At 49.1% G+C, this 25,377-nt stretch overlaps 1 protein-coding gene across 1 annotated transcript in view; it reads right to left on the bottom strand.

Annotated features, from left to right (window-relative positions):
- Nucleotides 1–11,661: 11,661 nt before the first annotated feature.
- PARD6G (par-6 family cell polarity regulator gamma) overlaps nt 11,662–25,377 on the bottom strand; it is a 54,600-nt gene continuing 40,884 nt past the window's right edge. The window contains exon 3 of the mRNA XM_033087800.1: nt 11,662–14,350. Coding sequence (XP_032943691.1) covers nt 13,530–14,350 — 821 coding nt within the window. The 3' untranslated portion in view covers nt 11,662–13,529. The remainder of the gene's footprint in view (nt 14,351–25,377) is intronic.

Here is a 25,377-nt window from a genome sequence, read left to right on the forward strand (position 1 = left end):
GTGTAGATTTTATAAATACTTTTGAGTAACTAAATAGAATGACTAGGTACACCGGTGAGACAGCTTGCAATAAGTGATGCAGGGAGTTTTGAAATGCCCTGGGATGCAATGCTGCTACTGTGTCTGTGGCCGAGGTTTGCCTGGGTCACTAGTGGCTGTGGTGTCTACCGGGCCGCTCCTCTCCCCTTTGTAACTGTGTGGAAGGCTTTGGAGATTATGTAAGCGCCCTGTTTCTCATTGAAGTAAAACACAATTTGTGTGCACCCTCTTAAAATTATCAGCAAAATTATTTTATAAAAAGTTCACCATACAGAAAATGCTGCTGACCTTTCTTGCTAAAGCAATAAAATATCTTTGGACCAAATTTCCCTGGAATGTGCTCTATACATTTGTCTGCCTCTCAAAGCTGATTCCGAATTAGATGACATGTCCAGGGGTAGAAAGATGCTAATAAAAATACAGAGGGCAGGGGGCGGCCGGATGGCTCAGTCGGTTGGTTAGAGCGCGAGCTCTCAACAACAAGGTTGCCGGTTCAATTCTCGCAACTAAAGATTGAAAACGGCGACTGGACTTGGAGCTGAACTGCGCCCTCCACAACTAGATTAAAGGACAACTTGTAGTTGATGGGCCCTGGAGGAACACATTGTTCCTCAATATTCCCCAATAAAATTTATTTAAAAAAAAATACAAAGGGCAGCTTGAGACCCAATAAAACAGGGCGAGTTGCTTCACTTCAGCTGTTGAACACCTTCCTTGTGAATCGACTGGTGTCAACCGTTCACGTGAATCTGATTTCAGAATGTATCAAAGCCTCAAGTTTGCCGAGCTCGCATCTGCCTCATGTCAGTGGCTTTAATTTACAAGATGTGCAGAGTCACCACAACTCTAAAAGCTGAAAGGAGGGTGAGGCTGCTGTGCCTACTGGGCTTCTCTTGGTCGTGCTTCTCAGATGCGGTTTCAACATGGAGACGAGACCCTCCACCAGCAGAAAGGTGACGACTGGCGGAGGCTCAGCTGACGGTTTTAGCAATGCGGCATTGTTAACTAAGGTATGTACTTTTTAAGAACCATAATGCTTATTGCACACGTGATAGACTACAGCACAGTGTAAACGTAACTGCTGTGTGTTCTGGGAAACCAAGACATTCGTGTGACTCTTCTGCCAAAGTCGCTTTCTCGGGGTCTGAAACCACAGCGCAGGATCCCCAAGCTCTGCCTGCACAAAATTTGGGGTAACTGTGGCCTTCATTACTGCATTACATAGTCCAAGTTTCTCAAATTTGTCAAATTTAGTCATTAGTGTTGCACCAAAGGGTTCAAATGACTGAATCCCTCCTCACTGGAGGCTGCAGTGTGCACACAAGCATGTGTGACTTGGGTCTGTTTCTGTTGCTTCAGCCCCTCCCCCGTTTTGTCCTCATTTCACTAGTTCCCACATGTGAGCTGTTGTGAAGTTGCTATTGGCCGAAAGCATGGACTGCCCTAAACCTTTAATTCTAACATTTGATCCCTTGTCAGGTGCTCATTACAAAATTATAACCTGAAATGAAAAGACAGGAAATAGATCAAATAGATTTTTTTTCTGTTGTTGCAAATTCAGTTGGCATCTGAATATGTGTATAGCATAGTTAAAAATCCAAATATATGACTCCATGGTAGTGTTTAAATCACGACGATGTTTGGGATAAACACCAAACACCGTATCTAACATATCCACAAACTCATCAGCTCTAGTCGGGTCTTCGAGACTCATGTCGAAAGGTTTGGGCTGTAAAAAGAAACCTTAGTTTAGATTAACTATATTTGTGAAGTTAATTTATGCATAATTTTTTTTAAAAAGCTTTGAGAAGAGTACCATTGGTTATTAACTTGATAACTTGAATAGCAAATCTATTGTCACGTGAAATACTTATGTTTTTAAGTTGATAGAAGTTGCTTAATGGAAGTAACCGTGAATTCAGTGTGATTAACTCGTTTTTCCTTGTTTCTATTTCCGCCACTTGTAAAACCTGAAAGGAGCCCTGAAGCCCCAGCCGACTGGCTTCCTGACGTGTGTTAACTGCAAAGTGCACACAATCAAGCCATGTCTGTGACATGCAGGTCGCCTAGCTAGGTGTGGGACGGTAGATGGTGACGGCCACTCATGCCCACGAGTATCCCCCGTGCTGTCACTTCTCCCTTTCCTTCAGTCATTCACTCGCCGTGACACCGGCTGATGGCGGACGCAGCGGGGCCTGGTGCCCGCAGTGCCCCACACTGATGAACAGGTCTGCCCCTTGACCATCAGCTTTCCTTCCTAAGCTCCGCCTGGGCTTCCTCACGCAGGTGGGTGTGGGGCACTCATGCTCCTGCCACATAGGGTGGTCAGTGAGCCTTCCTTAAAGGCAAGTTTTGAGAGCTGCAATGAGAAGCAGGTGTGATTCCTGGCGTTTCAACAGAACGTGGCCTATGGGAGTCTGCGTTCGTCTGGTTTACCCAGTCTGCTCACCTGAATCTCATTCCAGTCGATCCCTTGGGAGGGGCAGACGTGCAAACCTGCCCAGGTGGTTAAATGGCGTTGGGCGTAGCGCAGGGGCTCTGAGAAGCCAGACCCAACTTGAAGGCGGAGGACTGACTGGCTTCCCGTCTACATGATGGCAAACACAAGTCTTTAAGGAAGAGGGAGGGTTTCAGCTGTGCGGTGAGCACTTCCCCAGTGAGAGGGAAGGGGTAGGCAGCCACAATGGCTTAAATGCCACCAATCCAGAGCCCAAGGGCATCCCGGCCGGAGGGCAGCTGGTGTCGGGAGTGGTGACGGGCTGCCACGGGTGGCTGTGGCCCCACCAGAGGCTCCGCTCGTGCTGGCTTTCACATTCTCCGACAGCCTTTCAACCTGGGACATGCAGAAGATCCTGTAGAAGACAATTAAAGCCAACACGAGATAAGGAGATTTGGAGAGAGGTGCTTGGAAAGCCGGGCAGTCCTGAAGCCCAGATGATTCCGGCTGCTGTCGCACATCAGCCAGCGTCCACAGCTACAGACCGCAGCAGGCGCAGCCCAGGGTTTTCTCAGCTGCTTAGAAAGGAAACGGGCAGGAGTCAGGGCAGGGTCCTGTGTGAGGACCCCAGTGACGCTGTGGGGACACAGCCTCTGAGCCTGCCTGCCCTGCCCTCCAGTGCTTCTGGAAGCCGGGAACGTGGCTCTGCGACGTCTGGCCGCTCTGCCCAGGTAGGTGGTGCCGCCCCTGCCCCGTGCCAGTGTCCCTGGCTCCAAACCCCAGCTGGTGAGTGGTGCCTGGGCCCGTCTCTGTGGAAGGGGCGGTGTTTGCTCTGTCTCTCCTTTGGGGACTGGTTTCACATCGGGTCAGAAAACACGATGTCCACATTTGCGCTTTCTTGACCCGACTGCCCTCACCGTTCCCATTGCAACATTCGCTCAGATCAACGAGTCATTTGTGTTTCTTGCAACTAAGGACTGGCTGGGATGCAGGCGAGAAGTAAATCCGGGGTAGCCTCAGAGCTGTCCCGGTTCTTGTCCAGACCTTGGGACACAGTGAGATCTTTGTTTGCTGGTGGAGGGTCTTGCCATCAGTTGGTGAAAAACGCAACATCTGCGAAGTGTGCTCACGCGAAGCGCCGTAAGCCATGTCTGCCTGTGACCGTGAACATCAAGGCTGGGTGTGTCGGCTTTAGGGTCCATTTAAACACAGACCCCACACGGACTGTGCCCCACGTGACCTGGGTGCTGAGGGTTATCAGACCACAGGGCAGCTGTGTGCAAAGCAATGATTGTGCACGGCACCCTGAGCAGAGGGAGGGACCTCAAAGAACAAATCAGGTAGGAATCTAAAATGTATTTCCAGAGTGCTTACAGCTGGATGTTTGGACTCATTTACTTTTTCCCCAATTTTTTTTTTTTGTGGTAGAATACACATAGCATAAAATTGGCCATCGTAACCACTGAGGTGTCCAGTTCAGTAGCATTAAGTGCGTTCAGTGTGTGCAGCCGTCACCATCACCTCCAGAACTTTCTGTCGTCACAAATTGTAACTCTGCCCCCATTAAATAGTCCCTCGCCCTGCCGCCAGCCTCTGGCACCGCCAGCTACTTCCTGTGTCTATGATGTTGATGGCTGTAGACCTCACATACGTGGAATCGCACAGCATTTGTCCTTTTGTGCCTGGGTTCTGTCACTTAGCACAAGGTCCTCCAGCTTCGTCCACGCAGCAGCACCAGGATTTCCTTCTTCCTTCAGGCCGAGTAATATTCCACTGTGTGGATGGAACACACCAGCTTCTCCACCTACCTGTGCCTGTACACTTGGGTTTCTTCCACATCCTGGCCTTTGGGAAAGCTGCTGTGTGAACACGCTGTGAACCGTTGTGCTCACTTGCTTTCAGTTAACGCTCTGAATGCCCAGGCCCCAGTGTGGCTCAGCCACGAGGGGACTGTGTCACAGGAGCATGACCTGTGTTCATAGGAAAGGTTTATTTGGTCAAAGTTTAGTTCTCAAAATATCATGGGCAGGCAGGCCCCAGGCCACACAGCAGGGAGGCCAGGAGTCATTCTCTTGTTTTTCTGTGTTTTACAAATTTTATAAAATGAATGTGTATTTACTTAGTTCTCTAAAAAGATATAAGTGCTGTGTCATCCAACAGTGTCACCAGTTGACCCACTAAATCAGTGTTCATGGAGCTGGGGCGGTCACTGCTGCTTGACTGCAGAAGTTTCACGCTTGCAGTTCAAGCAGCAGCACAGAAAGCCGAGTTCTAGGGTCAACAGATGATCCAATGTCTTTATCACCTTTGAAACTCGAGTGCAAGGAAGCATAACGCAGCGCCATGCAGAGCCAGTCCTCCTGCCAAAGGGCCTCATGAAAGAGCCCTTGAACTGTTCTCCTCCCGCTCTGCTTACATTTAGCAACCCACAAAGGCCGCAGGATGTCCATGGAGGTGGGGACGCCCCCATGCCCACCCCTGCCCTTGCCCACGGGGGCCGGCTGGGGGTGTGGAGATGGCCCTGGAACAGGCAAAGGGCAAGAGGACATCAAACATACTGCTTTCTGTCTAGACACATGTTTAATAATTGTTGACAAAAACACTGATGCAGCTGCTGGCTGGGCCCTGGCCCCTGCAGAACCACAGGTCCTGCCTCTGTCCTGAAATTGTGACCCTCGTGATGTGTTTTCCATCTGTCCACTGGTCCCACTGCGTGCAAGCCCCCCCTTATGCTGGGGGTGCAGTAGGAGTAAATGGGTTGATGCCCGGTGGGAACGCCCAGCCCTGATCCAGGCAGTGTGTGTGGGGTAGCAGGGAGCGGGATGGCTCTGGGGAGAGTAGACAGGCTTTTCACAGGACTCTGGGTCCTTCCTGACTGCGGTCGCCGTGGGTTTGGTGACTCTGAGTCTTAACCGCCCTTCGGCCTGGCTGTGGCTCTCGTCTGTGGGTCTGTGTGGATGAAGCAGCCATACAGCTAGTCTGCAGGTCTCGCTCAGGACACTGTCCCCGAGCACCTGTAGATGAGGGTTTTTGGGAACAGGTGAGCTTGGAGTCTGCTGGTCTGCTTCTGGCTGGGACAGCTGCCCTTGTTCGTAGCAACAGTGTAACTGAGGGTCCTGGGGCCTTGGTCTGACAGCATATTCTGAAGCGTTTGACTGTACTTCTCTGTGAGATTGTTTCAAAAAGAAGAAAGAATTTCAAAAATATCCCTAGCCCTTGATTCAGTGATTTCAATCTTAAGACTATTTCCTAAGGAAATAACCAGAAATCTAACCCCAGATTTATGCATAAAGCTTGTGCTTTTTGTAATATGAATACTCTAAAAAACCCGTTATCCATCATGAAAATGCCAAATTTAACTTAGGTATATCCATATTTTACTTTCAGCTGTTACAAATACAGTTTTGGAAGAATTTTTATGGCAATGGGAAAATCCCTGTGATAAGTTCCTTGAGAAAGTGAGATGCATGGTCACGGTGTCTATTCATCTGGTGTGTTTGCATTACTGTCCCACGTCTTCGAAGCAGGAACCTAACCTGCAGCAGTGATCACCTTGTAGGAAGGTATTGTGGGCGTTTCTCTTCTTCATACACCTCATAGTTTTCATAATTTCAGAAGGAGCATCTATGAGCTTTATAGTCACAACAAAATTAAGGTTAAAAACACCACACGACCGTATTGTCTGCTGGAAACTTCTGGAGGTTTCGAGACCTTATGACACTCGTCAGTCCCTGTATCGCCTGGCAGTCTCAGGGTTTATCTCTATCACCCTCATTTGCCCCATTTTTACTGTTTCAAAATGGAAGAATCTATATTTTTCTGCTTACAGAGTTAGTTGCTTGCATTTTTCTGAAAATCTCAAAGAGTTAGAAAGGAAAGTCTGTCAGCCTGTTTCCTGACAACCACTGCTATGGCCTTTGCGCCTTTATGGGTCCATGCTTCATGGTCTGCTCGTGTTGAAATGTCCAGATGCCCACATCTTCCTCAGGGTCCTATTTCTGTGGGTCACACTTTCCGAAGTTCTCTGTGGGTAACTGGGTGGCTGCACGTGACAAGGGGACGAGCAGAGTGTACGTGGGAAGTGCGTCAGGGCTAGGAAGCCTGGTGGGGACATCTGGTGGGTGCTGGTTCTCATTTCTCCTGGCGTCCAGGCCCTGCTGGACACCTGGAGAGGCTGTGCGGGAGCTGGGGCAGGGAGCACTTCTCTTAGGGCGCCAGCTGGTGCCATCTCTGCGTAGGAGCAGGATGTGAACCTGGAGTCTGGGAGCCTTGGTTCGGTCTGTCGGCCGCAGGCAGCCAAGCAGCTGAGCCAGAGCGTGTCTCCCACCTTCCTCACAGGTCCTGTGAGGGTCACACTGTCCATGCGGGTTTCTGACGGTGTGAGCTGTTATTATGACCAAAATGAAGCTGGAAAAACAGCTGCAATGTGAAAGCGAAGGCCTCTATCCCGGGACAACAATGCTCCCCACTCCAGCACCATTTCCTCCCTCAGCTCAGAGTAGGGTGGGCACTCTAAGGGGGTGCCAGGAATTGCCAGCCCCTGTGGTATGCCCTGCTTCTGTGCATGCACCCCCCCCCCCACCAATGTCATGCGTCTACACTCTCCCACGCCCCCACGCTCTTCTCCTCACTTCCAACTCCGGGTTGCCCACGTGTTCATCTGTCAATCAGGGTCCAGTTAGGAAAATGAAAACCGCCATATGTCTCAGATGAAGGAAATTCAATGGGGAGAACTGACTGCATTGGTTTTGGGATCCACAGAGGAAAGAGATTGAGGCAGATACCCCCCAGGGCTGCTGGAATGACAGGTGATGGCTGGAGCTCCTGCCCAGAGGCAGGATGCTGAGGCAAGAGGTTGGACCCTCCGTTCCTCCTGGCACAACCCTCAGGAGAGCCAGTGTCCTGGGACTCAGCAGCTGCAGCTGGCACTCCCACCTCAGCACCACAGGGCACTGGCGGGGTGGGGGCGAACCACCAGCAACTTATGGTGGTGCTAGTTTCCCTGTAGTCACGCCACCATGCCAGGTAGCAGGCGCAGCCGTCCCTCTGCCAGGTGACCTGTCGTCCTGTCACAGGGACAGTGTACCCTTGTACAGGGTCCAGGCCCACGGCCCGGCGGTGCTCAGTGTGGTTGGTGGGCCCTGAAGTCACTTGCCGCCTACCAGTGTGGACAACGCTGGCCTCTGCTTGTGTCTAGTAAGACGTTGCTCACTAGCCGGTGTGCTTTCTGAGTTAGGGAGCAGTAGGGCACTAGGACCTCGGAATGCATCCTTAGTTACTGTGTTGTTTAATGCACTCATGTTCTTTGATGTTAATTTCTACTGGAATCTAAATTTATAGTCTAAAAACTTTCAAGCTGTACAAGTGCAGGGCTGGGGAAACGGCTTTGCGTGGCCTGTGCGCAGATTGGTGGCTCCCGGCACCGGTGCTGCAGGCCGCCATGGCACGATGTTGTGTGCAGACCGTAAATGTGGCCTTCCCTGGGCTCCGACCAGCCAGACGGCGTGTTCAGTACCGAGTTCAGCCTGGGACACCGCATTTTAGGAGCGGTGTTGACAAAGAAATGAGAGGATAGCAGCCGAAGGAGACAGACTAGCAAGAATGTGCAGTGGTTACAGGGAGGGCACTTAATTTTTGTCTAAATTTCACAGTAACTACAGCTGTTCATCATTGGGAGCCTTTGCCAAGTTGCTCTCAATCAGGCAACAGCCACTCCTGTGGCAGGGGCCCTGGGGGGATGTGGCCAGGGGCACAGCCCGGTCGTGGCAGCTTGGCTACTGGTAGGCACAACGAGACTTCCTGCTCCGGTTCCCACTGCAGCAGCATTCATTCTCTAAGATACTTTCACACATGAGAATCACGACTCTGAGAAAGTGAGGAGAAAGGTGAGGAGAGAAGTCACTGTCTCCTTCCTGTGGGTCAGTGTCCCACAATAGGGAACTGCCCTTCAGTATTTTCAAAGAGCCATTTGAGTGACCCTTCACAGGGAGCAGCCCTTCATTTCACGTATGCAAAGTCACTCCTGCTGGATGACAATTCTGTCAGACAGAATGGAGGCTTATAGCCACTTCAGAGTAATTCACGGCTGGTGGGGGTGTGTTTCTTTGGCCAGAAGTGTGTTTACAGACACTGCGTTTCTGGAAGCTGATGGGTAGAGTACTAGATGTCAGCACATAGTGTGAACTACTAGATGTCAGCACATATGGAAACTACTGTGGAATCCTGGAAACATCAGTGTTTTCATTTCCTCATTTGAAAAGTAACGGTCAAGATTTACAATACCCTCCTTCCGGTTGTTTTTGTACATAGTCATTATTGGCAAATGACATACTGCATGGTGTCCTCATCTGTTGTGATGTTTTTGAAGCATAAGGTCCATGGAAACGTGTGTGTGCTCACACTCACTAAATAATTAATAGCTGGACAGAGGGTAGAGAATGTAACCTCTGAAAAAAGAGCTTTGCTGGTTTAGGAGACCAAACTGAAAGAACCAAAATGGCAGCCGATGACACCAAGCAGTGTTTGCAGGCTTCCCTCCAGGGCCTTGCAGGGGCTCTGTGGGGACGACTGGGTTCTGGGCTTCAGGGGATTGTCACACGGACCATATAACTTGGTCTGGAGCTGAGGGTGGACCCTCGGACCGCCTTGGCCATGAAGCACCACATTCATTTAGTGGACTGTGTGATGGGCTTCAAAGTTGAAACTCATGTTAAAAAAGCATTCTTCCCCTGGCATGTTAGCTTGAGGTCACGAGGCTTCAGGTCACAAATAATGTGTTTACTTTCAAAGCTCACTGGGGCGGGAGTGTGGAAACGGCACTTGTTTCCTGGGCTGGGGTGACCAATGCTGAGTCACTTTGTTTGCTTTTTATTAACATAATAGTTGATGCCTTTCCTTGGAAATGTGGGTCAGTAATGAAAAATTCTCACTGGCAAAAGTTCTCTTTTTACGAAGATAAAGTAGAACAAGGAAAGTGAGGAAAGAGGGAAAAAGCGATGTGTATATAGACTTAGGATGTCTTCCGGGTAAGATCCTTAGGAGGCTGATGGAGGCAGATAAGAGTGGAATTCAGGGGGGATAAGAAGATTCACAGACTGCATTTCTGCACATCAGGAAATACTTAGGCAGATCACCTCATGTCTCAATACGGGTACCTGGTAGACCAGAGGAAAATCCTGGAACCTTGGTCATTGTTCAGAGTCTGAGTTGTTCCAAGATTTGTGCCTGAGATGCCACCAGCCCAAAGAGCACACCAGGTAGCTGCATACGGACATAGGTTTATTGAGACCTACTGAGTGGGGAGAGTCTCCGGCGGTGGCTGGCCAGAGGGGCAGTGCTCTGCTCACAGGCGGAGAAGCAGCAAGGTTATATAGGTACAGAGAACCTCTATGGGAGGACCACCTTGCATGCTTGCTCGCCTACACACAGCATCCCAAGGAGCTGGAGACGTTGACTGCTGGCCAGCCCATCTGCCTGTGGGCCAGGTCCCTGCATTCCTTAAGTCCAAGCTCAGAGGTAAATTCTGTAACTTTCTTGGCAATATTTTTAGGGGAATTAGCCAATGGTTCTCAAAGTGTGATTCCATATCATCTGTGAACTCGTTAGAACTGATGACCCTCAAGTTCCATCCCCAGAATTGCTAACTCCGAGCCTCTGTGGGTGCTGGGCCAGACACTCTGGCTGATTGTGACAGAATCCACAATTTGGGGTCAAGATGAGAGAGCGCCTGCCAGCCCGAGTGAAATGGGAAGTACTTGAGCTTAGACGAGCAGCTTAGCTTCCTGGAAGATGAGCTGAGTTGGCAGTCAGCTAAGGAGGATGTACTTCCTGTAGAAACTGTTGTGCATGTAGGACTGGGCTACTAGTTCAGCCTGACTTGTAAGCTGCCCTATTCAGACTGTTGTGATTGATTTTTAGTGCTGCTACAAAAAAATCGGTCCTAACTCCTGTTATGGAGTTTTCACCCACAAAAAAACCTGCCATCATCCATTCCAGGGGCTATTTTTTATGCAAGCATCAGAAAGGGGAATTTCTACCATGTTTGGTTAATATTTGAGTCAGTTTAAAAAAAAATTTGATGGATACGTGACAGGAACTTAATAGCTTCTGTTGAGAGACTTACCTAAAAATTGTGGCTCAGCTGGATTTTTTTTAATATCAGCATTTTTCAAATGCCTTTGCAACTTGCTGTGAGACCCCACTCCCTGTCTGTGACCGCTCTGTGTGAAACTGTGAGATACGATAGTACCTTACTGATTTGTGTACAGTCCCATCGGCCGCTGAACGGCCGGCTCCTCTGAGTGTGGCAGCACTGCAGCAGGAGAGTTGAGAGCAGGTATCCAGCTTCCGTACCTGACCACCTGGCCCAGCACCGTCTCATCCGACTGTGATGGTCACTGTCCAGCTACTGTTTCCCCAACTCGAAACTGAACAGGGCTGCATACGGCTCAGTGTCATCGAGGGGACTGAGTGGGTGATGAAATGCTCGTAAAGCCCATTACGTGTACCTGATTCTTCCAGGAGTTCTTGGCGCTCCCTGCAATCTCCATAAAATTGTAATTTATTGGTTGTGTCTCGTGAAGCTCTGCAATAAACTCAGAATGACAGAGTGTTAATTTTGGAAACCAGGGTATATTTAGGAAGAGCTATATAGTAAGTATTCAGAAAAGCTTTTTCAAAAAGAGTTCAAAAGAAGGTTCTAAAAAGGAGCTACCGTGTTTCCCCAAAAATAAGACTGGACCGTCAGCTCTAATGCGTCTTTTGGAGCAAAAATTAATGTAAGACCCGATATTTTTATTATATTATTATATTATATCAGGTCTTATATTAAAATAAGACTGGGTCTTATATTAATTTTTGCTCTGAAAGACACATTAGAGCCGATGGTCTGGATAGGTCTTACTTTCAGGGAAACATGGTAAAAAGAACCCAAGACACATCTATCACCCATCAAATATGACTATAATTTGGTCATTTAAAATGACTTACTACATGGTTGAGTTTGGGCCCATTTTTTCACCTGTAAAGTGGGGATATTACTATTTGCCTCATGGAGAATGTGTGAGGATTAAGTGAGAAAAGATGACACATGAAGGGCACTTGGTGTTACAGGCTCTCGATCCAGACCTGTAATCATTAGCAATGACAGTCTCTCCATTATTTAGGACACAAATGAAAAATGGCATTAAAAGCAACCATCTTTATTCTTTGATATATAAAACCAAGAAAACTTTACCATGTAATACAACATTGCTTCTGTCTTTGTTTTATGAAAGAAATGGCAGAAGTGTAGACCTGGGTAGAAAAATACACTCAAGCAGGTGTTCCAAGCAGCTCATGATCCTAAAATTATGAATAATAGCGCACAAATCTGAGCAAACCTGTCTTGTTTTAAGAAAATTATTCACATTTGCTCGACAACTTAAAGCACGGTAAGAAATATAACTTTCCTTCTTGGTAACAGACCCAGTTATTCAATAAGACACTCATTAACCAGCAATAACTTAGTAAACGGACATTTCCCCTGTGATAGTAAATTAGCACTAGAATTCTGCTTCTGTAATACTTGTAGTAGTAAAGAAAGCTTCCAACTGCTGTGGTGCCCAACACGATGCTGGTACAGTTTCTGGAGCTCGCAAATTTGGAAGTGTGAGCTCAGACCTCAAAGAGGGAGCATCTTTGGTTTTCCTTGTGCTAGGAACAAAACAGAGAGCCTGGCTTTCAAATAACAAAATAAACAGAGGCGCAGGAAACCACGACTACTCAATAAAAGCTATTTATGAACAATAAATAGTTTCTGCACAAAAGTAAAACAATTTGCTTTTCACTTAACAAATTCAGGAAACAATGAAAACATGGAAAGGCAGTTCCCATCTGGTACCGGCCTGACACCCATGAAGTCAGGACAGTTCTGCCACTGACCAGCAGGGGGCCCCGCACCACAGAGAAGCAGCTGCATAGAAAGGCCACCTAGAAAAATAGTTTTACCTGTGTTCATAGGAAAGGTTTATTTGGTCAAAGTTTAGTTCTCAAAATATAAGTGTAACACTTTTGCCTCCACATCGGATTCAAACAAAATACATTTCATATAAAATTTAATTGGTATAAACATGAATAAACATTGAAAATTACTCAGTATGCAAATACTGCTAGAAGATCAACGAGAAGTGACAATGAATCTAATGTGTTAAAAATCATCAAGTTCCATGTGCCAATATTTAAAAACAAAGGTAACAGAACCTGTCCACCCTGATGGCTAAGCTTTCAATGGTGGGCCTGGAAGTGTGCCGTGGGCCGACCCATCCACACGTGGAAACATTTAAAAATTGCCCTCAAAGTCAATCGAGTCACACAGACACTTTTATCTCGGAGTCAATATCGGCTTTTGGTCACGAACAGTAATGCTGAGCTTTACCTTCCGACCCAGCAGAGCTGGCTGCGTCCCTCTGCCACCACCCCTTCCAGAGAGCGCGCCTTTCCCAGCCATCTGGGAGTTCAGCCCCCACCTGGCTGTTTGCAATAGGGCTATAAAGAGTGGGAACATGTGAAGTGCGTCGTCTACTGTCATCCTGTCACAGGTTTGGGCGTCCCTACTCCTAAGGCCAGTCTCTACCTTCTGGGAACCCTCGCTCCTCAGGGCGCCCAGCCGGCAGCAGGGTCTGTCTGTGCAAGGCCGAAGGCAGCCGGGTGCAAACGCTGGCCGCCAGATGGGGCGTTTGTGCATGGTATCGGTTAGAAACATGAACTGACTCTTCTTAAAAAGTAATTTTAAAGCCTCATTTAAAAAATGCAGTATTTTTAAAATTTCAAAGTAGTCTTTTCTGCGCTTGGGTCAGATCCTTTCCTCCACTTGGCAAAGGCCCTAGGACCTGCGCCCGGCCTGGTGCGCGCGTGCGTGTCCTTTAGGCTCTGTGGGGAAACTCTAGACAAGGAGTATTTTCATTTTCCATCCAAAGTTTTAACAACGAGTAGGGCTGTGGAAGAAAGGCAGGGATAAATAACACCACAGGAGCGTGACATGGTTGCAGCTGTCCCTGCCGCCGACCTGCCAGACCTACAGGGTGACTGCGGGGCCATGCTCCTCCACGCCACCCGGGGGCAGGTCCAGGCTGTGGCGGGGGTGCGCGCGCAGGGAGCTGAGCAGCCGCTGGGTGCGGGCGCCGCCCTCGTGGCCCGGGCCGAGCAGTCCGGGAGCCGGGCCCGCGCCGTTGAGCCGCGCGGGGCTGGCCAGCGGCGGCCTGGGGACCGGGCGGGGCTCGCCCTCGAGGACGACATCGGCCTCGTCGTCGCTCTCCATGTCCTCGGGCAGCAGGCCGGGCGGCGCAGGGGCGGCCGGCAGGCTGTGGCGACTGGCCACGCTGTCCGAGGAGCGGCCCGAGCTGCAGGACGCACGGCCGCCGCGCACCACGTTGTTCCTCTGGTTGGCGGGCTTGACCGTGACGATGAGGTTGTGGCTGTTGGCGATCATCATGTCCGTGACCTGGTCCAGCGTCTTGCCGGCCACCTCGATGCCGTTCACCTCCAGGACCTCGTCGTCCACGGCCAGCAGCCCGGTGCTCTCGGCCAGGCCGCCGGGCACCATGCGCGAGATGAAGATGCCCGGCACCTTCTCCAGCCCCTGCGGCGCCACGCGCACGCTCGTGCCGTCGCGGATGTAGAAGCCCAGCGGCTTCTGGCAGCCGTGCCGGTACAGCCTCACGCGGCGGTGCGTCTCGGGCAGGATGTCCACGTCGATGATGGAGGACACCGGCCGGAAGTCGCGCGGCAGGCCGATGTGCAGGTGTGCGCGCCGGCGCGGGTTCTCCTCGCGCAGCGCCAGCGCCTTCCTCCGCCGGGACAGCGACCCCGCCGCCGCGCCGCCGTGCTCCGCCTCTTCTGAAACGGGCCAGAGGGGACAGTCAGCACAGGCGCCACAGAAGTGAGCAAGCACGAGGCAAACAGCTGGCAGCACCTGGGACCCACGCGGCTCCTGCGGCGGCTTACCTGACAACCCCTGATTGGCAACGACCTCAGCAAAGGTTCGAGGTAGTGCACGCCACCCTCAAGTCGCGTGTTTCAAGGTATTATTTACAGGTCTCTCAGGCCCAGGAGTTGAATTATCAACTCATTTTCTCACAAACAGTATCAAACAGCCTCCAGGATAATGCACAAAGGCTGGAGTTTGTGTCACTGTGTCACAGAGTTGTGTCACCGCGCCCACAACGATGGTGCCACTGCTGACTGGGCCCAACAGTACTCACCAGGCGAATTAGAGGCCCAGTCCCACTGGGATTGCCTCCCTAAAATTCACTTTCTAGAAATCTCCAAACTGATGCACAGCAACCAATGAAATGACCAAAAGGTTAAGAGGTAGGCACCAGAGACTGCAATACAGAGAATTAACAATAGATGGAAGGTTTAAAGGTGCCTGGGTGAGTTGTGGGAAGACGGTGGAGCAGGAAGCACCAGGCAGGCAGCTGTGCACGTGTTCCTGCAGTGGCTTGTACACAGAATGTAGGAGCCAACAGGGGCAAAAAAAGTCTGTCCTCCAAATATTGAGGATTCTGTGCTCTGATCACTGACTACTGCTTCTGGTCACAGAGATCAGACAAAGAGGTGGGCAGCCCTTGTCGGTGCATCTCCACGCACTGTAGCAGCCCCTCCCCCTCTGGCTCAAGTACTTCCAGGAAAGTTAAAGGACCGGTCTTTTCTACCCCCTTCATTTGTCACTTTTTTCCCCATTGGGAGCCAGATATTAAAGACTAGAACATTCAAAACCAACTTTATATAGGGGAAATTAGGAAGTGACCACACACGCCCAGGGAATGGCTCAGAAAAAACCTGAGGAGACATTATGTTTACGAGGTGTGACCACAAAATATGGTGAAATGTTTAAATTTAACAAATTTATTACAGTAAAAGACACATTGCCATTAATCCCTCTCAAAATACCCCCCTCGCTTCAAACATACTTATCCCATCGTTCTTGCTACTTTCTAAAGCAGTTCTGGAAGTTCTCTTTTGTGTCTTTAGTTGGGCTGTCATGTCTGCCTCAATGTCCTGAATCAATTCAAAATGTTTACCTTAAATGGTAGTTTTGACTGTGGGGAAGAGCCCGAAGTCACATGGTGCAAGATCCAGTGAATAAAGCGGATGAGGACACACCGTAACGTTTTCATTCTACAGAAATTGCTGTATCAGAAGTGATGTGTGACGCAGAGCCTTGTCATGATGCACGATGAAGCAAAGACAGTAATGAAAGAGGACTTCCAGAATTGCTTCAGAAAGTGGCAAGAACAACGAGATACGTGTGTTCGAAGTGAGGGTGGTATTGTGAGGGGAATTAATGGCAATGTGTCTTTTCCTGTGATTTTCAAACTTTCACCTTATACACCTCAGGCTGATCCTTGGCCGAGAGAGAACATACAAAAAACAAAACAAAGAAACCCCCAGCAAACCCTGGGGAAGGGGGAGAATCTGATTTCCAGAGTTATGTTATTAGATCCAAATGTCTAGTGTTCAAGAAAAATAATCACAAGACATTCAAAGAAACAGGAGAGTATGGCCTATTGAGCAACAGGAACTGTCCCTGAAACAACAGGACACGAAAAACATGTGAACAAAATTGACATATCAATAAGAGATAGAAGGGCCGGCTAGGTGGCTCAGGTGGTTGAAGCGCCACACTCCTAACTCCTAAGGCTTCCGGTTCGATTCCCACATGGTCCAGTGGGCTCTCAACCACAAGCTTGCCAGTTCAACTCCCGCAAGGGATGGTGGGCTGCGCCCCTGCAACTAGAAACGGCAACTGGACCTGGAGCTGAGCTGCGCCCTCCACAACTCCACAAATTGAAAGGATAACAACTTGACTTGGAAAAAAGTCCTGGAAGTACACACTGTTCCCCAATAAAGTCCTGTTCCCCTTCCCCAATAAAATCTTAAAAAATAATAATAATAATAATAGAAAACCTAAGAGGGAACCAAATATGAATTCTGGAGCTGGAAAGTACAATAGCAAATGAAGAATTCACTAGGGAGATTCAAAGGCAGATATGAACAAGCAAAAGAAGGAATCAGAGAACTTGAAGATAGCATAATGGAAATTATGTCTGAGAAACCAAAAGAAAAAAAAAAAAGAATAAAAGTGAATGAATAGAGCCTAAGGGACCTGTGTGACACCACTAAGCAAACTGTAAACAATAAAAACAGAGCCAGTTTAAAATGGAGCAGGAGCTGCCATCCCAGAAGAACTTCCTGGCACATCTGATGCCTGAAACTTTTGGGATGTTAAAAACAGGGCAAAGTAATCTTTGGACTGGATCTAAGCAACCTTGAGCTCAAAGAACTGTTTGCAAAGATAACAAGAAAGTAGATATTATGACTGCCAGACTGAAAATTAAAAACATTGCTTAAAATCAGCATCACTATGTTATCCCCACCAATAGCAATGCCTTCCTTCCATGGATGTAATTGTCTCCCTTCCCGTTCTCATAAATACCCACTGCCTTTATCTCCTCATCAGAACATTATTGGGGCATCTGCTGGAATCAGTGCTGCCCAAATAGCTGTTCTTTGATCTCAAAGGAACACTTGTTTGCTTCTTACTTTGAAAAGCCTTTTATTTTTAGGTTAATGAAACTAAAATGTACATCACGGGAGTCCTAGAAGGAGAGGAGAAAAGGCAGAGGGGAATATTTGAGGAAATAATGCCTGAAACTTACCAGATTTGATGAAAGACGTGAATATAAACATCCAAGAAGCTCAACAAAATCCAAGTGCGATGGATTCAAAGAGACCCACACCGAGATACATTATAACCAAACTTTCAAAAGACAAAGACAAAGACAAAGACAAAGGGAAAGCAGAGAGAGAGAAGCAATTCGTCACATACAAGGGATCCTTGGTAAGATTCTGCCCATTTCTCATCAGACACTCTGGAAGCAAGAAGGCAGTGGGCCATAGAGTCAAAGGGCGAAAAGTAAAAGAGCTGTCAGCCATGAATTGTACATCCAGCAAAGCTGTCCCTCAAAAGTAAGTGAGAAATCAGGGCAGCCGGTTGGCTCAGTTGGTTAGATCATAACACCAAGGTTGCCAGTTCGATTCCCATTTGGGCCAGTGGGCTGTACCCTCCACAACTAGGTTGAAAACGACTTGACTTGGAGCTGATGGGTCCTGGAAAAACACATTGTTCCCCAATATTTCCCCACCCCCCCAAAAAAGTAAGTGAGAAATCAGACATTCCCAGATAAACAAAAGCTGAGGAGTCTGTACCACTGGCCTGCCCTCCAAGAGATGCTCAAGGTGTCCTGTAGGTGACATGAGAAGACTCAGACAGTAACCGGAAGCCGACTGGAGAAATAAAGATCTCAGTAAAGGCAAATACCTGGGCAATTACAAAAGCTGGTATTATGGTAATAGTGGTTTGGAACTGCACTTTTTGTCCTATGCATGATTTAAAAGACTAACACATTTAAGGAAAAAGGCAAAAATCATTATGCTAAAAAGTGGTATTGTTGTAACTTTGGTCTGTAACTTAAAATTTTGTTTTCTACATAACTTAAAAGACTAATGCATTTACAAAAATTGTTAGTGTATATTCTGGGTCACACTGTATAATGATGTAATCTTGTGACACCAACAACTGGAAGAGGTGGGGAGGAAACTGTAAAGGAGCAGAGTTTTTGTATATTATTGAAGTTAAGGTGCTATAAATTGAGGTTAGAACGTTATAGCTTTAGGAAGATAAATGTAATCTCCATGGTCATAAAGAAAATAGCAATAGAATGTATACAGAAAGAAATGAGAAAAGAAGTTAAACATTTTATTGGGTAAAAAAAAACAACTAAATAAAAGAAGACAAGAATGCAGGAAATGAGCAGAAAAGTTATAAGGCACATAGAAAACAAATAGCACAATGACAGAAGTCCCTCCTTAATCTGTAATTACTTTAAATGTAAATGGATTAAACTCTCCAATCAAAAGAGACTGGCAGAATGGATAAATAAATGATCCAACTGTACTCAGTCAACAAGAGACTCACTTGAGATCTGAAGATAAACGTTTGAAAGGGAAAAAAATGACATCCCCTGCCAAAATTAATCAAAAGAAAGCAAGGGAGGCTGTACTAATAGCAGACAAAATTAGTCTTTAAATTTAAAATAATTATACAAGGCAAAGAAGGACATTATGCATTAAAAAGGGGTTCAATAAAGCAAGAAGATATAACAATTATAAACATTTACACACCTAATGACAGATCATCAAAATATATGAAGCAAAACCTAACAGAACTGAAGGGAGAAACAGTTCCATAACAATAGTTGGACTTCAGTACACCACTGACAGAAATGGATAAAATGACCAGACAGGAGATAAGTAAGGACACAGAGGACTCGATACAATAGACCAGCTAAATCGGAGCTCACAGAACACGCCACCCAACGGCAGCAGTACACAGGTGTCTCAAGTGCACAAGGGATACACCTTCCAGGGTAGCGTATCTGTTAGGGCACAAATTAAGTCTCAACACATTAAAAAAGACAGGCATCATACAAAGTATCTTCTCTTAAGTGAGAAATCAGCAACATAAAGAAAAGTGGAAAATTCACAAAAATGTGGAAACTGAACAACACACTATTAAACATCCAATGCATCAAAGAAATCACAGGGATACTAGAAAATACTTAGAGATGACTGAAAACATAAACATAATTTTGCAAAAAACTTATTGGAAGCAGTGAGAGCACTAAGGGGGAAATTTACGCTTGCATTAAAAACCAAGAAAGATCTCCAATTAACAACCTAACTGTACAACTTTAGAAACTAGTGGACTTAGGGAAAAAAGACTCAAATTAAAATCTGAAGAGACCTATAATAAGCAGATTAGTTAAGTAATCAAAAATCTCCCCAAACAGAATAGCCATGGACCTGACGGCTTCACTGGTGAATTCTTTCAAATGTTTAAAGAATACCAATCGTTCTCAAACTTTTCCCAAAATTTGAAGAGGAGGGAACACTTGAGGCCAGCATTGCCCCGACACCAAAGCCAGACAAAACACCACAAGAAAACTACAGACCAGTATTCCCTATAAACAAACACTGATGCAAGAATTCTCAACGAAATTCTAGCAAAAGGAATTCAGCAGCATGTTAAATGGATTAGACACCAAGACCAAGTGGGATTTATTATAGGAACCCAGTACACGCCCTCCCAAGGGCCCACATTGGTCCTGCCCAGATGTGGTGCTATAAACACACACCCTCAGGGCCACTGGGTGGTGCGCAGACTCCCTGCCCTGTCGTTTCTTCAAGGGAACATGGTCACAGCTCAGGAAAGGACTTCAGACACAGAATTACTTCCATGTGGAGAGCAGTTGGCAATGAGGCCGGTGAGAGGCCCTCTGGGACAGGCTGCAGGCACAAGAGGATGGCAGGACCCAGCCCTGTGCTTGACGAGGACCCAGTGCCAGCCTTCAGCCGAATCGATCAATCAACCGATTACACCGTCAACCAACAAAATCATCATTATTTATTCCAGACTGATGAAACAAGATCCAGAAGGACCTTTGAAATAGGGTGATTTTAAAAATCACCTAGGAAAGAGAAGCGAGGCCATGGGCGGGCAGCCTGAGAGCACAGCCGCTGCGCCTCGCGTGACCGGGGACGGTGGCTGCTCCATGGCCTGTCCACGGCCATGCCCCTCGCGGTCACTCCATGGTACCTGAGAAGCTCCCAGCGGCCCCTGCCCCCTCCTAGTTCACATCTGCCAGCACGGGGATACTACTTACAGTGTGACCGCAAACCTGCTTAAACATGAAGCCCGTGGGCCAGTGACCGAGATGGACGTCTCCTCTTCATCCCTCAGCTGCTTAAGGACAGGTGGCGGTTCTGCCTGCACACAGGGGCACACTGGGCCCCCCGCATGGCTTCCCCAGGTGTGCCAGGCGCTCCCATGCCAGGACACGGGAGATGAGACCTCAGTCACAGACGCTCGTCACCGGCACCAGTCAGGAAGCACCTTCCTGCTGAAACTTCTGTTTCACAATTTGCAGCGACAGGAACTGGCTGGGACGTCAAAGAAAGTCTGAACTTTACAAACTGAGTAACTGCTGAGTTAACAGGAACACGGGGATTTAATGCTGAGAGCATGTACCTGGAATATTTGTCGCCTGACTCCTGGCCACCATTCACTCAGCTCAGTTGTTGAGTGTACAGGCCAGGCGGGACCCGGGGCAGTCCTGCTTTTGGATCATTGTGGGTTGGGATGCAGGTAAAATGTGCCTTCCAACCTCAGAAATAGTACAAGCTCACCGCTCAATTTTCCAAGCTGTTTGCACACCACGTACCAAAGCCATCTGGCCCCATCATTGGGATGATTATTCTGACCTTTTGGTGTTGCCTGTGTGTGAAAGCATACAAGCGAGTGTGCATATGTGTGAGAGCATGCATGTGTGGGTGAGTGCCATGTGTGGTTGAGGGTGTGTGCGTGCGTGCGTGTGTGCATGAGTGTGTCAGGCAGTGTGTCTGGAGCAATGCTTTTCCCAGCACTGCTGCAGAGGAAGCAACATTTGCTCAGTGAACTTTCTGCTCTGAGGGACTTTTAAAGCCTCCATGTGGCTCCAATGTATGGATCTGCCTGAATTTATTCAACATTAAGCTTCGCAGCCGCACACCCAGTTTGTATTCAGCATCAGTCTGACCACCAGCAGGGAGGTGGCTGTGCGGGTCTTGGCTCCGTGTGAACAGCTCTGGTCCCTTGAGGCCAACACCCAGACGTGCACTCGCACGGCCAGATGGTGAGGCATCATAGGGACTCTCGGTGTCCTTTGTAAAATGACTGCAGTCTGGACATGTGCCTGCACCCTGCACATTCTTATAACGGGGGACAACATGAAGACGGCCATGAGAAAACAGCACCCACAGCAGCTGTAATTTTCAATCACAGGAATATGGTCGTGTGTACACATCAATTGTCATAACAGAAGAAACAGCTCGAAGCAGAAACGACACCTTAGAGCCAGGATTTGTGCGGAAGGGCAGCAAACGCCGGCAAGGCACCCTGTGGGGTGGCCAGGGTGGGGAGGGTGGGTGACAGCTGGCCGAGCCACGCCCTCAGGTAGTGCTGTACCCACATGCTTGGTTCTTGCAGCAGGATGAGCAGAAACCAAGGAGCGGGTGCTCGACGGGCCCCCAGTGCTTTTCTGATAGAGCCAGTCGGAGGAGGGCAGCAGGGGGACACGGCTTCACAGGCCCCTTGTTTTCCGTCTGGCCTGGCCTGCCTTGTCCACACCCGCCCGCCGCTGCCGAGCCAGGACCTGCCTCCCAGGACCAGCTGGCTGACCTTCGAGCATCACCAAGACAAGCAGAGCACACTATCAGCCAAACTTCCTTCAGGGTCACAGGATGAGCTGCTGGGAGTCCCTCCCCTGGGTCACCTGGGAGAGTCATGGGGCCAAGACACAGGAAGTGGTGCAAGCAATGGCTGCTGGCTTCAAAGCAAAGAATTCTAGAAATAAAAAACTAGAGAAGGGGAGGACTGCTTGCCACTGGATGCACACCACAGGGGACCTGCTGGCGGCTTTCAGCTCGTCCCTTCCCGTAACTGGACAAACACGCACACAGACAGACATCCTGGAATAACTGCTCCACAGGCTCAGAAACAAGTCAGAACAAGACTGTGCTCTGATAGGCCCCGGAAACGTTTGCACTATTTAAGTCTGCCACACAAATTGAAAAACAAAATGTGCCATGTTTTACAAAGGAATCCAAAACTCCCAGCAGTCTGCTTTCTCCCCCAACTCTGTCTCGAAGCCGTAAGTAAGACCTGAGTCCATACTGCTTTTCCCTTAAACCCCCACTCCACACAGTGCCCAACACTGCCTCTGGGCGGAGACGACGCCCTGGAGCCACCACAGCCCCCCACCCCTTCTGACCCCTGGGCGTCAGAGCCGTGTCCCCTGCGGCTGTGGATCTCAGCATGAGGGTGACGCTCTGCAGCGGTGGCTGGGTTAGTTCTCGCCCAGCTTCAGGGCACAGGCTTTCGGCTGTGCTGCCCGAGTCTGGGAGGCTCCCCATGGCACGTGGGCTCACGCGTCTCAGGAAGAGGCTCCACAAGCGTGTCCTGCTTCGTGGCTGCTCTTATCAGGGCTGGTTCTGGATACAACACAGGCCAGCAAGTCCCTTAGGACCTCTGGCGGCAACAGCTGCAGCGACAGGAAACGTGTAAGACCTGACAGCCCACCGCCCCATCCTGGGCCCCGCAGGCGCCCGGTCGCCTCGATGCACTTCGCAGCCCTCAGCGTGGCCCAGCGCAGGACTAACCTCTCAACAGCACGGCCCTTGCGGGACCTTCCGCCGAAGCAGAATCACATGCCGTGTGGCCTTCTGTTTCTGGCCTGTTGCTCAGCACACACAGTATTTTCAAGGTCTGTGCATCGAGTGTCAGGGCAGCGTTTCTTGTCATGGCTGAAGTGTTCTTTCTTTTTCTCTTTTCCTTTTTTTAAGTTTATTGGCGTGACAATGGTTAGTCAAGTTACATAGGTTTTAGGTGTACATTCTGTAATCCATCATCTGCATCTCACATTGTGTGCTCACCGCCCAGAGTCAGCTTTCCTAATGGCTGAAGTGTTCCGTGTGTGGATGGACCAGTTTGTTTATCCGTGAATTCCTGATGGACACTTGACTTACTTCCACTGTTTGGTATTGTGAGTAGTGCTGCCATGAAAGTTTTTGCACAGGTTTCTGTGGATGTGTGCTCGCTTCTCCTGGGTGAAAACCTAGAAGAGGAACTGCTGGGTCACATGGTCACTCCGACTTTCTCAGGAACCCATGTTGTTCTCCACGGTGGCTGCAGTGTCACGTCCCCGCAGCAGTGTCTGAGGGTCCACCCTCTCCACATTCTCAACCTTCGCTTGTCTCTGTCTGTCACCTGCATGTTGGCCATTGGTACCTCTTTTTCAAAGATATCTATTCAGATCCTTTGCCCATTTGCCACTGTTCTGTTTTTATCATTGATGTGAGTGTTCTTTGTATGTTCTAGACACAAGTTCTTATAAGATGCATGCGTTGAAACTATTTTCTTCTGTTCTGTGGGTTGTTTTTTCACCTTCTTTACTGTCCTGTGACATCCCCAACTTGTAAATTTTGATGAAGTCCAACTAATCTAGTTTTTCCTTTGATGCTTGTGCTTTTGGTGTTATATTTAGAAAACCATCACCTAATCCAAGGTCACATCCCTGTGAATTTCTAGGTAAAGTGGCAAACAGAAGTACCTGTGGCACCAGTATAAAAAAAACAGAAACGTAAACAACACTCTGCACTTGGGGCTTGGTCTCAGGAGTTTGTGTCTGCAGAAGAGGACCACCCCCAGAGCACCAGGCGTCAACAGACCTTGTCTGGAATCAGCGTGATGTAAAAACACACACACTGTTCACTGTAGAAAGTCCTCACTTTAAGAGATGAAGTACTTGCTACCAGTCCCCAACTTCATGCGTGTGATGCCCAGGGATGTATGCTGCTTCTGGGCTGCAGTCTGTCATGGAGAAGATGAGGTTCCACCCAACGCCCAGGAGCCAGTGCATGCCTGCAAGGGTGGCGGATGGGCAGCCACCACCTGCCAGGGGAGAAAGCACAAACCCATCGGCATTGTTTCTGTTACGTTTCCTCAAACAGCAGATCTCTCCTGAAAGCACCTCAGAGTAAAAATGAAGTCCACTCTGAAGTACCCTTCTCTGTCCAAAGGAAGCTGTGCCCAAGTACTGGGGGGTTTCGGCCACTCCCCAAGGCTTTGCTGAGATCTGTCACAGTGCACAGTGACAAACGCAGGCTCCTGGGCAGCCCCCGAAATGCTCCGAGATTCAGGGTGCTGGTTGCTGGGGAGACCCCCTTCGGTGAGTGATGGGCGGGTCAATGAGTCTGCTTTTCGCAGCTTCTTGCTTCAGGCGACGTGGAGAAGCCTGGCCCAGTCTCTGAGCCACTCCTGGCACCTCCCTGGGCTCCTGAGCTCAACACGCAAAGATACCTGCAAATGTCAGCCCGGCTGCAGGTTCATCGCCAGATGGGCCTCTGCAACCATAACCCACTCTGGGTGCTCAGCGGTGGCCGGGGGCCCACCTTCCAGCCCAGCGTCCCCCCAGGTCTCCAGAGAAGGGCAGGTGCAGGGTCTGGCAGCCTTTCCTGGACTTTCTTGGGGCCCCAAGGCCAAGTCGGCTGAGAACACAGCTCCTGGAAGCTGGGCCCAGGTGAGAGCCTCCAACCCCCTCCTCTCGGTCCTCACGGCCCTTAAGGACAGTGACACCATCCTGTGACAGATGGGGAAACTGAGACAAGAGGTGGGCAGCACAGGTAATGGGACGACCCAGGAGCTCCGAGTGCTGCACTGGGCGAGACGCAGAACGCCGAAGGGCGCGTGCTCCTGGGAAAGTGAAGTGTCATGGCGAAAACCACTCACTCAGCGGAACGACATGAGGAGATGCTTGTATCCACGTGTTGGGGCAGAGCAGTCAACAGAGTGGGTCAAATGGGTGAAACAAGCAAAACAGCAGCAAAATGCCCCAGTAATCCCGCCCTTCCCATGTGCAGCCATTCCCACATGTGGTCATCAGTTCTCCAGAGAAACAGAGCCGACAGGGACGTGTCCTGGGAACAGGTTCAGGCATCATGGCCAGTGAGACGGCCCCAAAGCCGCCGTCTGCAGCTGTAGGAACAGCAGGGCCGACGTCCGAGGCCAGAATGGACAGCAGACCCACCCTCCCTCCACCGTTTGTCCCATGAGGGCCCAGCCCCTTGGGGACATCCACCTGCTGTGCTCTGTGTACCGAGTGCAGTGCTCACGTCACCTGAAACTCGCTCCCGGACACACCCAGAAGGCATGTTTTACAGCTGTCTGGGCACCCTTGGGCCACTCAGGTTGACACATGAGCTTA

This window comes from Rhinolophus ferrumequinum, chromosome 19, assembly GCF_004115265.2.
Source record: "Rhinolophus ferrumequinum isolate MPI-CBG mRhiFer1 chromosome 19, mRhiFer1_v1.p, whole genome shotgun sequence".
NCBI lineage: Eukaryota > Metazoa > Chordata > Mammalia > Chiroptera > Rhinolophidae > Rhinolophus > Rhinolophus ferrumequinum.